Source organism: Bidens hawaiensis, unplaced genomic scaffold (genome assembly GCF_021521415.1).
Source record: "Bidens hawaiensis isolate Kalapana, Puna unplaced genomic scaffold, B.hawaiensis_p1.1 tig00001440_1, whole genome shotgun sequence".
Classification (NCBI taxonomy): domain Eukaryota; kingdom Viridiplantae; phylum Streptophyta; class Magnoliopsida; order Asterales; family Asteraceae; genus Bidens; species Bidens hawaiensis.
This window is the reverse complement of record NW_027491081.1, coordinates 1,258,023-1,270,502: the sequence shown is the minus strand read 5'-3', so window position 1 is coordinate 1,270,502 and position 12,480 is coordinate 1,258,023. Positions and strand designations below refer to the sequence as shown.

The following is a 12,480-nucleotide window of genomic DNA, read 5'->3' as shown; positions in this document are numbered from 1 at the left end:
TCCTCTGCAACTCCACTCCTCTCTTTGCCTCCGTCTTCTCTTCTGTTCTGCCCAGAATCTCGGTAAATATGAATATATATATTTTGTTTTAATTTATTTAACTAACAAAAATCGATACTTACTGCATATATTCAAGACATAAAAACCAATCGTTAAACCAATAACCTCTTATTTATAGGTTAACTTGTGCTTGTTTAAAAGTTGGTTCTTGCATTATCTTTCAACACACCTTTTTCAGGTGAGTAATCTCGTACTTAATCCCCTTTTATTTTTAACGTTTTGGGATGTTCATGTGTTCGTACAACTTGAGTCTTAAACTTGTTTATGAAATTTATGTGCGCAAAACCCCATGTGTTATGGACGTTTACTTGGCTGTTTATTTGTATGTGTGAATCATTAACCGCTTTGTTCGGCCTATTCCGAAATTTTCATGGATCCATTAGATGAACACGGGAGACCTATCGTTTACGGTTTTCTTGTTTTGTTTACACATGCACGTATGATTAATTGTTTTTGTGCTCGATTGGGAGCACGGATTGAACTATGAGCTATGATCTATTTAGGCTTGATCACAATCTGATTACACCCTATGTTAAACCCCAGTTAAGCACATGTTGCGCGCAGTGTTTGTCATTATCTATTTATATCTATTAAACTTGATTTCTCACCGACACGCAAGTGTTGACGTTTTATTTTAACACATGTTCAGGTTTGCTGTAGCTGCTTTTGGGAATCTCAAGGACACGTAGGATGATTTCTTTTTTGTTTGGACCTAGATTAAAATGTAACGAGACGAATTATGTTGTTTGAATATTTTAAGTTATGATATGATTTATGTTACTCTACGAATCGTGTTCTGCGCGTGCGCAATGAAAATGTATTTATTAAATATTGACACCCAAATAGTGTCACGAGTAATGAAACAATACGTGGCGCCCCGATGTATAATCCGCCATCGGTCGGGGTGTTACAGGATGTGTGTTGTCTAACAATGGGTAATGGGTAGTTAAGACATCACATCACTGCCATGCAGGACTGGATATTAAAAAAAGAAAAACAAAAAGATGTGATCGGTTGTTAGTGGGGTGGACCCACTTATTATTTGTGTTTCTGGCACCCGTAAATTTGAATCAACCTTTAAAACGAACGATTGAACAAATATAAACAAGCGAATGTTTATTTAACTACGGGACATTTGTTCCTGTACAAAAAATTGTTTTCATTTCCCTTCATTTGTTAAATGAACGAATATGAATGCTTGAACAGGTATGAATAACGAACGCTCATGAAAGTAATGAGCTAATGGGACATTTGTTCATGTTCGTGCATTTGATTAAATGAACGAGAAATTGTTTCATGTTTGTCCGTTTGTTAAAAGAGCCAACATAAACAGATATATGTAATCAAAGGATCTCAAATATGTAAATCAAACTGCAATAAATCCATATTTGATTTTTTAGATTTTTTTTTGCTTTTTGCTTCTTTTGGTTTATCACTAACCTTTTATAAGATTTACCTTAAATAAGTCGGATTTACTTTATTTACTCTAATCCCTCTGTATAATTATCGACTTTTATGGTTTATGAATTCCACAAAGCTTGAAGAACAAGCTTAGTAAAGTTTTTTGGTTTTTTTTTTTTTTTTTTTTTTTTGTCAGCTGTTGTGATTTACCAACAATGTTTTAACCTGAAACATGTTAAAATGGCTTTTCTAAACATTGAAACAGGTTGGATTTAACCAGAAACTTGTCAAAACAGGTTTTTTAAAGCTTGAAATGGGTTAGTGTTTTAACCAGAAAAGTGTCGAAACGGTTTTCCTAAAGGTTGAAACAGGGTGATTTTTAAACTAGAAACATGTCAAAACGGTTTTCCTAAAGGTTGAACAACCTGTTGTTTTAACCAGAAAGATGTTTTAAACACGCTGAACAAGCTGCTACTTTAACCAGAAACGAGTTTTAAGGTTGAACAATATGGTTATAAAAAGATTAAATTATGTGGATCATTTGAGCCTTTTCTATTTGTTACTTTTTGAACTTTTGGTTTTCAAGTTTTGAACATTTTGGTTTTGGATAATTTTAGGGTTTAAAACTTATGATATTGGATAATTTTTGGTATTTGAACTATGTTATTTAAGTTTTGGAATGCATAATATATTTTTGATTTTATTAATTAAATGAGCTTTTTTTTCTTGGGCCCTTGCTTTTGTTGTGCCTAGGCCCTCGGTGAGGCCTATGCGCCTAGCTAGGGTTGTAAATGAACCGAACGTTCAGCGAACCGTTCGGCCTGAAGTCCATTCACGTTCGTTCGTTTAGTAAATGAACGAACACAAACAATAAATTATGTTCGTTTGGTTAAATGAACGAACATGAACAAAGGTTGTGTTTGTTCATTTGTGTTCGTGAGCGGTCGGTAATGTGTTCATGAATGTTCGTTTACGTTCATTTGTTTATGTTTGTTCGTTAATGGTCTATTTTTTAAAGTCTTGCTTTAACTAACAACAAATCTAACGCGTGCTTCATTGACATTATCAGAATAAAACTGCTGATTGAGGTTTGATCATGTTTATGATTATTACTTCCTCAAGTGCTTAACTGATATTTAATTAAGGTTATTATGTCTAATGTTTTGGATTAAGGATGTTGTTTTTTTTTCTTCTTTTATTTCTTATGTAGTAGATGTTCGTTTGCGTTTGTGAACATGTTCAATTCCTTAACGAACAAACATGAACAAGATTTTCAGTTCTGTTAGCGTTCATGAACCGTTCGTGAACAAGCTTAATGTTAAACGAATGAATGAACATGAACAAGGCTTCGTTCAGTTTAGTTCGGTTCACTTACAGCCCTACGCCTAGCGCATTGATAACTATGGCGGGACATTTGTTCATGTACTTTTGTTTGATTAAATGAACAAAAAATTGTTTTCATGTTTTCAACATCCTGTTTATCTAACTATTTAGTCTTTAATTCTGTTTATTCATTTGTTTCATGTGTTCATTCGACCCGAACCTTAGCAAATACACAAGTGCAACATGGCTAGCAGTTCTACCAGTCAACTTCACAATATTGACCTTGTGGACGAGTCATACTTTTTAGCCCTTCATGATGATGATGAAGTCATCCCCATTTCTGATGAGAAATATGCAGAAGAACTCCAACTTCAAGAAGCGCTAATATCCAGCTCGTTATCACTAACAGCCTCTTGTTCTTCATCAGTGACCGCCTCAATCGCCTCTTGTTCATCGTCTGTGACCGCTTCAATCGCCTCTTGTTCATCATCCAGCCAACCACCCATAACAATAATCCAACCACCTCAACCGCCACAAAACTTATGTGCCATATGCATGGACACAAAACCACAACCCGAAATGTTCCAAAACACAAAAGACTGCACCCATGATTTCTGTACTGATTGCATCCGTGCATACATAGCCGCCAAAATAAAAGAAAACATAACCGCGGTCAAGTGTCCCGACCCGACATGTGACAGGGTGATCGGGCCACAAGACTGCGGAACCATTGTTCCAAAAGAGGTGTTGGAAAGATGGGAGGATATTTTGTGCGAGTCTCTGATTATGTCATTTGAGAAGTTTTACTGCCCGTTTAAGGATTGCTCGGCTATGATGGTGGACGATGGTGGTGTCGTGGTGACGGTATCAGAGTGTCCGAGTTGTAACCGGTTGTTTTGCGCGCAGTGTAAGGTGGTGTGGCATTGTGGGATGAGTTGTGAAGAGTTTGAGTTATGGAAGAAGGGTGAGTTAGGTGGAGATGACAATATGTTGATTAATCTTGCTAAGGATAAGAAGTGGATGAGGTGCTCAAATTGTAAGTTTTTTGTGGAGAGAGTTGATGGTTGCTTGCATATGTCATGCACGTAAGTTAGGTGTTTCTTATTAAATATTTATAATTAATTGAATGTTTAGTGTTTATTGATGTTGTGTTTTTGGTTGTAGGTGTGGGCATGAGTTTTGTTATGGGTGTGGAGAGGCATATGTTTCTACTCATGTGTGTGCAGCGGGTCGAGTTTAATGCGATACATCATGTCTTACTGGCTCTGCTCGAGTTTAAAGTTTGCGACTTGTTTTTGGTTTTTTTTTTTTTCTTTTTTTTTTTTTTGTACTTGCCAACTCTCTTTGTTTTGTAAAGCTAAGAGTGGAACTATGTGAGTGAATATTATGAAGCTGACCTGGTACATACAAGAATGAAACTTTGAAGATTCCTAAGCAAATAACCGAATTGATCCAGCCATAACCGAATCAATAGGTTAACCAATGGTTTGGTTAAGCCATAATGGATTACCAAGAAATGTTGTTTCCTTATCTTTATATATCATGGCACCTTTGGACTAAGCCAAACAATGTCATTTTCGTGGTCTCTAGTGACCAATTACAAGGCCTGCACAAGTGGATGAGCATACTTAAAGAATACGAAATCTCTCTTGGTCGGTAAAATTTTAGAAACTTGTTATACATCAGTGGAGATAAAACTCTACTGATTCCAAATGGCAGCCGACATAAAACTTTCTTGAGGGTCGTTTTGTTTGAGGAAATTTTAAAATGAAATTGGAATTTAAAGGAATCGGAATTAATTCCTAAGAAAAATTAGTTTTTATTATGTTTATAAAACCTATTTCCTAAATCCAAGTCTTTTAACAGTTCAGTTTACTCTTGTTTTTGTCACTTGCTATTACATTCTCCATCATAAATATGTTAATTTTTGGATTGCTTCGACTTTTTGGACGAATATGATTTAACTCCTTTGACGAACCCATTTTCTGTTTATCTACAAAGATGATTTCGTTGATGTCCGAAACTTATCAGTTTTCTGTTTTGAAGAAAGGATGATTTTGGGAACCAATACATTTTTTATGGTGCATTTGTGGTTTTGTTTGACTACTGGAGATTGATTAAATTTTAATTTGGAATGTTATGATGTTCCTTAAAGATTAATTCTTATTTTATTTTTGTTTGTTATATTTGAATAGTGTTTGGTATACATGAATAATAGGTGGAATGGAATTAACTATTATGAGGAAATTAAAAAAAATGCGTTTGGTTGGTCAATGAAATGGAATTCCTCGTTACCATTTTCGTTCTGTTCCCTCTAAAACACCTCCAATTCATTCCATCCACCCCCCACCCCCCGTTTTTTTTCATTCCATCCCTCTTTCACACTATATCATCTCCACCACCCTCCCACCACTACTACCATTGCCCTCTCGCCACCATCACCACCGCCTCCGCCGCCCGCCACCACCAACCACCGTCTCCGTCGTCCACCGCCACCACCACCACCCACTTTCGCTGGCGCCACCAACAATCTACCATCGCCGCCCAACACCGCCACCACCAACCCTCGCTCCGGGCCATCACCACCATAGCCCGCCACCCGCCGCTTACCACTGTCACCACCTCCGCCGCCCGCCAACACCCACCACCTGCCTCCGTCGTCCGCCGCCGCCACCACCTACCTCCGCCGACCACCACCACTACCACCCACTTCTGCTGCCACCACCTACCATCGCAGCCCACCACCGCCACCACAAACCATCGCTCCGGGCCATCACCACCACAGTCCACCACCTGCCGCTTACCACTGCCACCGCCACCACCACCCACTATCACCACCACAAACAATCGCTCCCACCCATCGCCACCGCCTCCCACCACCCACCACCACCATTACTGCTCGTCGCCCACCACCACCATCCCACCGCCACTCACTACCATTTTTATTTTATTCGGCTTTTTCTAGCTTACCAACAAATAAATCCTAATAATTCATGTCATTCCTACATGATAACCAAACATGTCAACAGAATTGTAATGATCCATTCCATTGCCCCGTCTACTCCATTCCCTCGCTCATTCCATTCCAACGCTATTCTATTAGCTCATACCAAACATACCTGGTTTATTATCATGGTAAAGTTAAAATACAAAGTACAACAAAAATAAAAAGAGTAAGAATGAATCTAGTTCATTGATTTTAAATTTGGATGGTGAGGATTAATTTAATAATTAAAAATTATGAGAATGTCATAAAGGTAATAACTCACTTATAATTACTTTGCTCTCCGCGTACAAGTCACATGTCAATTACTCCATCATTTTAAAATGTCTATAGCTTTTTCATATGACATTTTTTTAAAAAATTCTTTTACCGTAATAACAAGCGTTTTTTTCCTTAATATGAATATCATATTGTTATATAAAAATTAAAAAAAAAAGTTAGTGTGTTTTTTTTATATTATGTTATTTGGCTGTCCATTATGTTTTTTGATTGAGTTTTTCTGAGCATTGTGTTATAGATTTTGGTCATTGTGTTTTCCAATTGGTACTCATATTTAAGATAAAATTAAAACATGTAACAACTCGGATTTTAAATTATTATTTATTAACCGCTACCCGACCCGTTTTATGTTCGGAAAATTTTATCAATAAAAATATCGCGTTTATCGACTAATTATTATATAATTTTTATTTGTTTTTTATATCTATTTATGTATATATTTTAAAACTTTGATAATATGCATTTTTTACCCAAATCTAAACTTTAAAATCATAGTGTACCAACCTCTAAAGTTGAAGGACCAATATGCAATCTGCATAATATAATATACATTATAATACACTTAACCCTAAAATCTGGTCCAACCGGGTATCCATACCCGGATCCGGTTATCCGTCACATACCCGTTTTATATGTCTTGATCAATAAGCTATTATAATCTAAACTGATTCGTGATTCGTTGATCTCATACCATAACAGGCCTACCGACATGATTAATTAAAGAAACAACATCGTTTGATATGAATTGTCACACCCCCATCTAAGGCCTAGGAGCGTGACCCAACAGTTGGTATCGTAATTGTATATAAATCAGAGTTGTGTTATTTTGCGGAAAACTTATAAAACTTTAAGGATCAAAAGTATAACATTTATATATACATTCAAAAGACGGGATTATAAAACACCCGTTTAAGTTGTTACAAAAATATTACTTGTTTATGTTTACAAACCACCGTTTTAAACTTATACAAAATGAATCCGAGCCATCGGATATTAGTAGCACTTCGCCATTCCAAGTGCTATCATTGTTCACCTGCAAAATGTAAGAACACGATGACGCAAAAATACTTTCTTTTACTTTATTACCCCTCGAGACTACGCCTGCCTCGGCCCAACGTGGCTTAGGAATAACAAAGTCAAATAACACATTACAAACTCGAGCCTCTACTCTAGGTCACCTCAGCAAAAACCGCAGTGTTCGACTTAGTTAAGTACCCGTAAATATATACAACGGTAGTACTCCCTGCAGGAGAGCGTCCTACGACCAAGGGTGGTGCGATGTGCCCATTCATCGCATAGTACCACCTATGTAAGGATCCAGACATACGTATACCATAGCCTGAGGGCTAGGTTCATACCCTTAGTTATAACGGTTTTAGGAACACATAGTTCCTTGTAAACAATTTCATATAACAAGTTTGACTCATTTGAAAACAAGTTTAAAAGTTTGGGGGCGTATTTACCTTATCTCTTTAGGATCGGCTTCACTCACCGTTCAAGGGTCTTTCCCTTCTTTATCTCGCACCTATAGTACGAGTATAAATATTTGTTAGCGGATACACGATCCGGCTTAAGACCTTTAGTCTTGTTTTATACCTCGATGAACCTTTAGTTCATATATCTCTTTTACTTAAAAACCTTTAGTTTAAAAGTAAATTATAAACCTTTAGTTTATATAGAAACCCGACGTTTCTTCTTCTCTAAGAAACTTAATCTTTTCTTTTATTATTTAAGAATACTCTTATTACATAAATAATAATTTCATAACAAAGAATATATATATACTTGCACACAAATATATATTTTATCTATCACAACTTTTCTTTATTATTTTCTTTGTTTTGTTTGTATTTCTTTTATCGAGTCATCGAGTATAACCTCAACTTAAGGCTTAAGCCTTGAATATAATATCATATTATATTGAATTATCGTTACGCCTAACCTTAGTGGCGTATTGGAAACTCTAGGGACATGAGCAGCACTCCAACGCTGCTTCCTTTCTCGATCAATTCCTTTCTCGATACGCAAATCGCACGCCAATCTTCAACACACGATGGTACGCTTATCGAGACTCATCGCCATTATGACAAACACCTTCTTGGTATGTGGGTGGAGGGTGGCACAAATTTCGAGGAAACGTTGTACACAAACGAGTGATCGGGGCACGCTTAACGAGATATTATGGCACGTTTATCGAGGTATGGCTAGAGAGATGTTAGAGAGAAGTAAGAGCAGGTTTTTGGATGTGTAAAATGAATACCCCATGGCTGCTATTTATAGACGATATTTTGGACCCCAACGCGGTACGCGATGGGTCCCTGAGCAGACCTATCGCGTACCGCGATATAGGTTTGCTGACGCACTGCGTAGACCTGCCACGTGTTGACACGTGGCAGGCGCCACACCACATGGCGACACGTGGCGACAGTGTTGCCACGTGGTGGCAGCACATAGTGCCACCGTGTGCCACGTGGCGCACTTTGTCAGACACCCCATCGCGGTACGCGATGGGAGTTTCTTCTGATCCATCGCGTAGCACGATGAGTCAAGAAATCAGAATTTTTATTTTTAACCCTCGGGTTTGGATTTTTGCAATTTTAGTCCCTAGACTTTGGAAAGTTGACATTTTGAACTCGAAATTTTCACAATGTTACATCCTCCCCACCTTAAAACAAATATCGTCCTCGAGATTGCTTTACAAGAACAAATGGGGGTATTTCTTTCTCATTTCCGATTCGAGTTCCCATGTATATTTGGGCCCTCTACGCGAGTACCATTTAACTTTCACATTTTCAAAGATCGTCTTTTTAATTTCTTTATTTTCGAATCTTCAATTTGTATTGGACGTTATACGAATTTTAATTTCTAGTTTATTTCTACGTCTTTTAATGGCATAGCCAAAGATTCATCGGTCAAGCATTTAGGCAGATTCGAAACATGGAATACATCATGTATCTCTCGCATTTACTCATGCAGTCGCAATCGGTATGCAACAGTGCCGATTCGTTCAAGCACCTCAAAGGGTCCGACGAATCTAGGACTTAATTTTCCTCTTTTACCGAAGCGAACAACACCTTTCCAAGGCGAGACTTTTAATAACACTTTGTCACCGACATTGAATTCTAATGGCTTACGACGGACATCGGCGTAACTCTTTTGGCGATCACGTGTCGTCTTAAGTTGTTCACGGATTTGAAGAATCTTGTCGGTGGTCTCTTGGACTATCTCGGGTCCAGATAACTGATTGTCTCCGGTTTCCGACCAACACACGGGCGTCCTACACTTTCGACCATATAACGCCTCGAATGGTGCGGTTTGAATACTTGCATGATAGCTATTATTGTACGAGAATTCCATTAGGGGTAAGTGGTCATACCAACTTCCACCTAAGTCTATCATACAAGCGCGGAGCATATCTTCCAACGTTTGAATAGTCCTTTCGCTTTGCCCATCGGTTTGCAGATGATAGGCGGTGCTAAGGTTTAACTTCGTACCAAGAGCTTGTTGAAAGCTTTTCCAGAAATGAGACGTAAAACGACTGTCTCGATCAGATATTATAGATAGCGGTACTCCATGCAAAGCGACAATGTTGTTCACATACATACGCGCTAGTCTATCCATTGAGTATGACTCATTGATGGGTATAAAATGTGCGGATTTCGTCAATCGATCCACAATTACCCATATTGCATTATGTTGTCGAGTCGTCTTCGGGAGTTTGGTAATAAAATCCATAGTGATTAACTCCCACTTCCATATGGGAAGTTCAGGTTGCTGAAGCAATCCCGAAGGCTTTTGATGTTCAGCCTTGACTTTCAAACAAGTCAAACATTTCGCAACATGCGAAGCGACATCCCTTATCATTCCATTCCACCAATAATTCGCTTTAAGATTGTGGTACATCTTATTACTTCCGGGATGCATCATGTATTTCGACTTGTGAGATTCGTTCAAAATTTTCTCACGTAACCCTCCAACGATTGGTACCCAAATCATATTTCCGAGTTTAAGGATACCATTGTCACCCTTGACTAATGAGTCAATGGTGCCATTACGTTTCTCGTCGGAGATTTGGTTTTCATTGATCGCTTGAATTTGAGCGGATTTGATTTGTTCGATGAGATCAATTTGGAGTCCTAGACGTAACACTCGGACTCTTTTCGGTTTCTCATGTTCTTTGCGACTTAAGGCATCAGCCACAACGTTGGCTTTGCCTTCATGATAAACAATCTCGCAATCATAGTCATTGAGCGTTTCCATCCATTGCCGTTGACGCATATTGAGCTCTTTTAGATCAAAAATGTGTTTTAAGCTCTTATGATCAGTGTACACGGTAAATCTTACTCCATAGAGATAGTGCCTCCATATCTTAAGTGCAAAGATTATGGCGCCTAACTCTAGATCGTATAGTTCTTTTCGTGTATCTTGAGTTGACGAGAGGCATAGGCGATTACTTTCTTGCGTTGCATTAGTACGCATCCGAAACCCGAGTGTGATGCGTCACTAAAGACCACAAAATCCTCAGTACCTTCTGGCAAAGCCAAGATAGGTGCTTGGGTGAGTTTTTGTTTAAGTATATCGAACGCCTCTTGTTGCTTCGTCCCCCATTCATACTTGATGTTCTTACGAGTTAAAGAAGTTAAGGGAACGGGGATACGAGAAAAATTTTCGATGAACCTACGGTAATAGCCGGCCAAACCTAAGAAACTTCGAATCTCGGTTGGAGACTTTGGGACCTCCCACTTATAGATAGCTTCAATCTTAGCGGGGTCCACTTGAATACCGTTAACATTAATGATGTGACCAAGAAATTTCACCTCATGCAACCAGAACTCGCATTTCGAGAACTTGGCGTACAACTTCTTGGTTCTAAGAATTTCCAGCAAAGTTCGAAGGTGAATTTGATGATCAGCCTTGGACTTAGAATAAATGAGTATGTCGTCGATGAATACGATAACAAATTTATCCAAGTATGTCTTACAAATACGGTTCAACATGTCCATGAATGCGGCCGGAGCATTAGTAAGTCCAAACGACATGACCGTGAACTCATAATGTCCATACCTTGTTCGAAAAGCGGTCATTGGAATGTCTTCGGATTGGACTTTGAGTTGGTGATAACCGGAACGAAGATAGATTTTAGAAAAGAAGCTAGCACCTTGAAGTTGGTCGAAAAGATCATTGATACGAGGGAGTGGATATCGGTTTTTGATTGTGACTTTTTTCAACGCACGATAATTGATACACATTCGCATGGAACCATCTTTCTTCTTGACGAATATGATTGGTGCTCCGCAAGGCGACGAACTTGGTCGAATAAAACCCTTTTCTAGTAGCTCATCGAGTTGTTTCTTTAACTCCTTCATTTCAGTTGGCGCCAAGCGATACGGAGCTTTGGCGATCGGAGCAGTACCAAGAATTATATCAATCTTAAACTTTACTTCACGATTGGGAGGGATTTCGGGGAGTTCATCAGGAAAGACATCGGAAAAGTCAGAAACGATCGGAACGTCCTTGATTTCTTTTGGATTTGACTCTTCAGTGACGTTGGCCATGAATGCGAGGCATCCTTGATTCAAACACTTGTTAGCCCTAATCATGGAAATTATGCTAACTTGACCAGCGTCTTTGTCCCCTTCAATTCGAATCGTTCGTTTATCGGGGGTTTGAAGTTCAACGGTTTTGCTATTGCAGATGATACGGGCATGGTTATCGGATAACCAATCCATACCATGTATAATATCAAAATCAGCCAAATTCATGGATAACAAACAAATAGGCAGAATATAACCAGCTGAAAGAATTTTTCCGTTTTCAAGGGCTTCGGAGATCTTAACGATTTCGCAACTAGTAGTCTCGACGCTTAGAGTTTTATCTAATTTTGTTAATGGTTCGTTTAATAGACTACATAAACTATAATCTATAAAACTTAAATTGGCACCCGAATCAAACAAAACTCTAGCATAGGTGTCGTTGACTAGAAACGTACCGGTTATGGTTTCCGGCATGCTAGCGGCCTTCTTTGTGTAGAGTACGAAGACTCAAGCGTTTCCTTTCTTGTTTTGGCTACTTCCACCCGCACCACCAGCAGCAGGCTTGTTCTTTGGGCACTCGAAACTTAAATGGCCCATTTCCTTGCAATTGAAGCAAGTCATCTTCTTCTTCTAAAAGTTAGCAGCGTCATGTCCCATACAATTACAGGACTCACAGACTTTAGGAGACGGGGCGAAATTGCATCGGCCCTTGTGGTACCTCCTACATGTCTTGCATGGCGTAGAGTTGTTTCGATTTACGCCCTTACCTCTGAAGTTGGAACCTCCTCCAGTCTTTCCTTGAGCAACTGTTGTTGTCACCTTCTTGTCCTCTTCTTTGTTGCGGACCATGCCGCCCATCAAGTAACCAGCCAACTCCAT

General features: G+C 38.7%; 1 protein-coding gene across 1 annotated transcript; it reads left to right on the top strand.

Moving 5' to 3' along the window:
- The first annotated feature begins 2,882 nt into the window (after positions 1-2,882).
- Positions 2,883-4,048, top strand: LOC143576113 (E3 ubiquitin-protein ligase RSL1-like). Its single transcript, XM_077060296.1, has 2 exons — positions 2,883-3,869; positions 3,949-4,048. The coding sequence occupies exons 1-2, from the start codon at positions 3,028-3,030 to the stop codon at positions 4,022-4,024; spliced, it is 918 nt and encodes a 305-aa protein (XP_076916411.1). The 5' UTR covers positions 2,883-3,027; the 3' UTR covers positions 4,025-4,048.
- Positions 4,049-12,480: the final 8,432 nt, after the last annotated feature.

What these genes read in the sequence shown, in the direction of transcription:
- LOC143576113 (XM_077060296.1), top strand. Translation starts at nt 3,028, where the DNA reads ATGGCTAGCAGTTCTACCAGTCAACTTCACAATATTGACCTTGTGGAC. An exon ending in TGCTTGCATATGTCATGCAC is followed by an intron (nt 3,870 to 3,948) that starts GTAAGTTAGGTG and finishes TTTTGGTTGTAG; the next exon opens with GTGTGGGCATGAGTTTTGTT.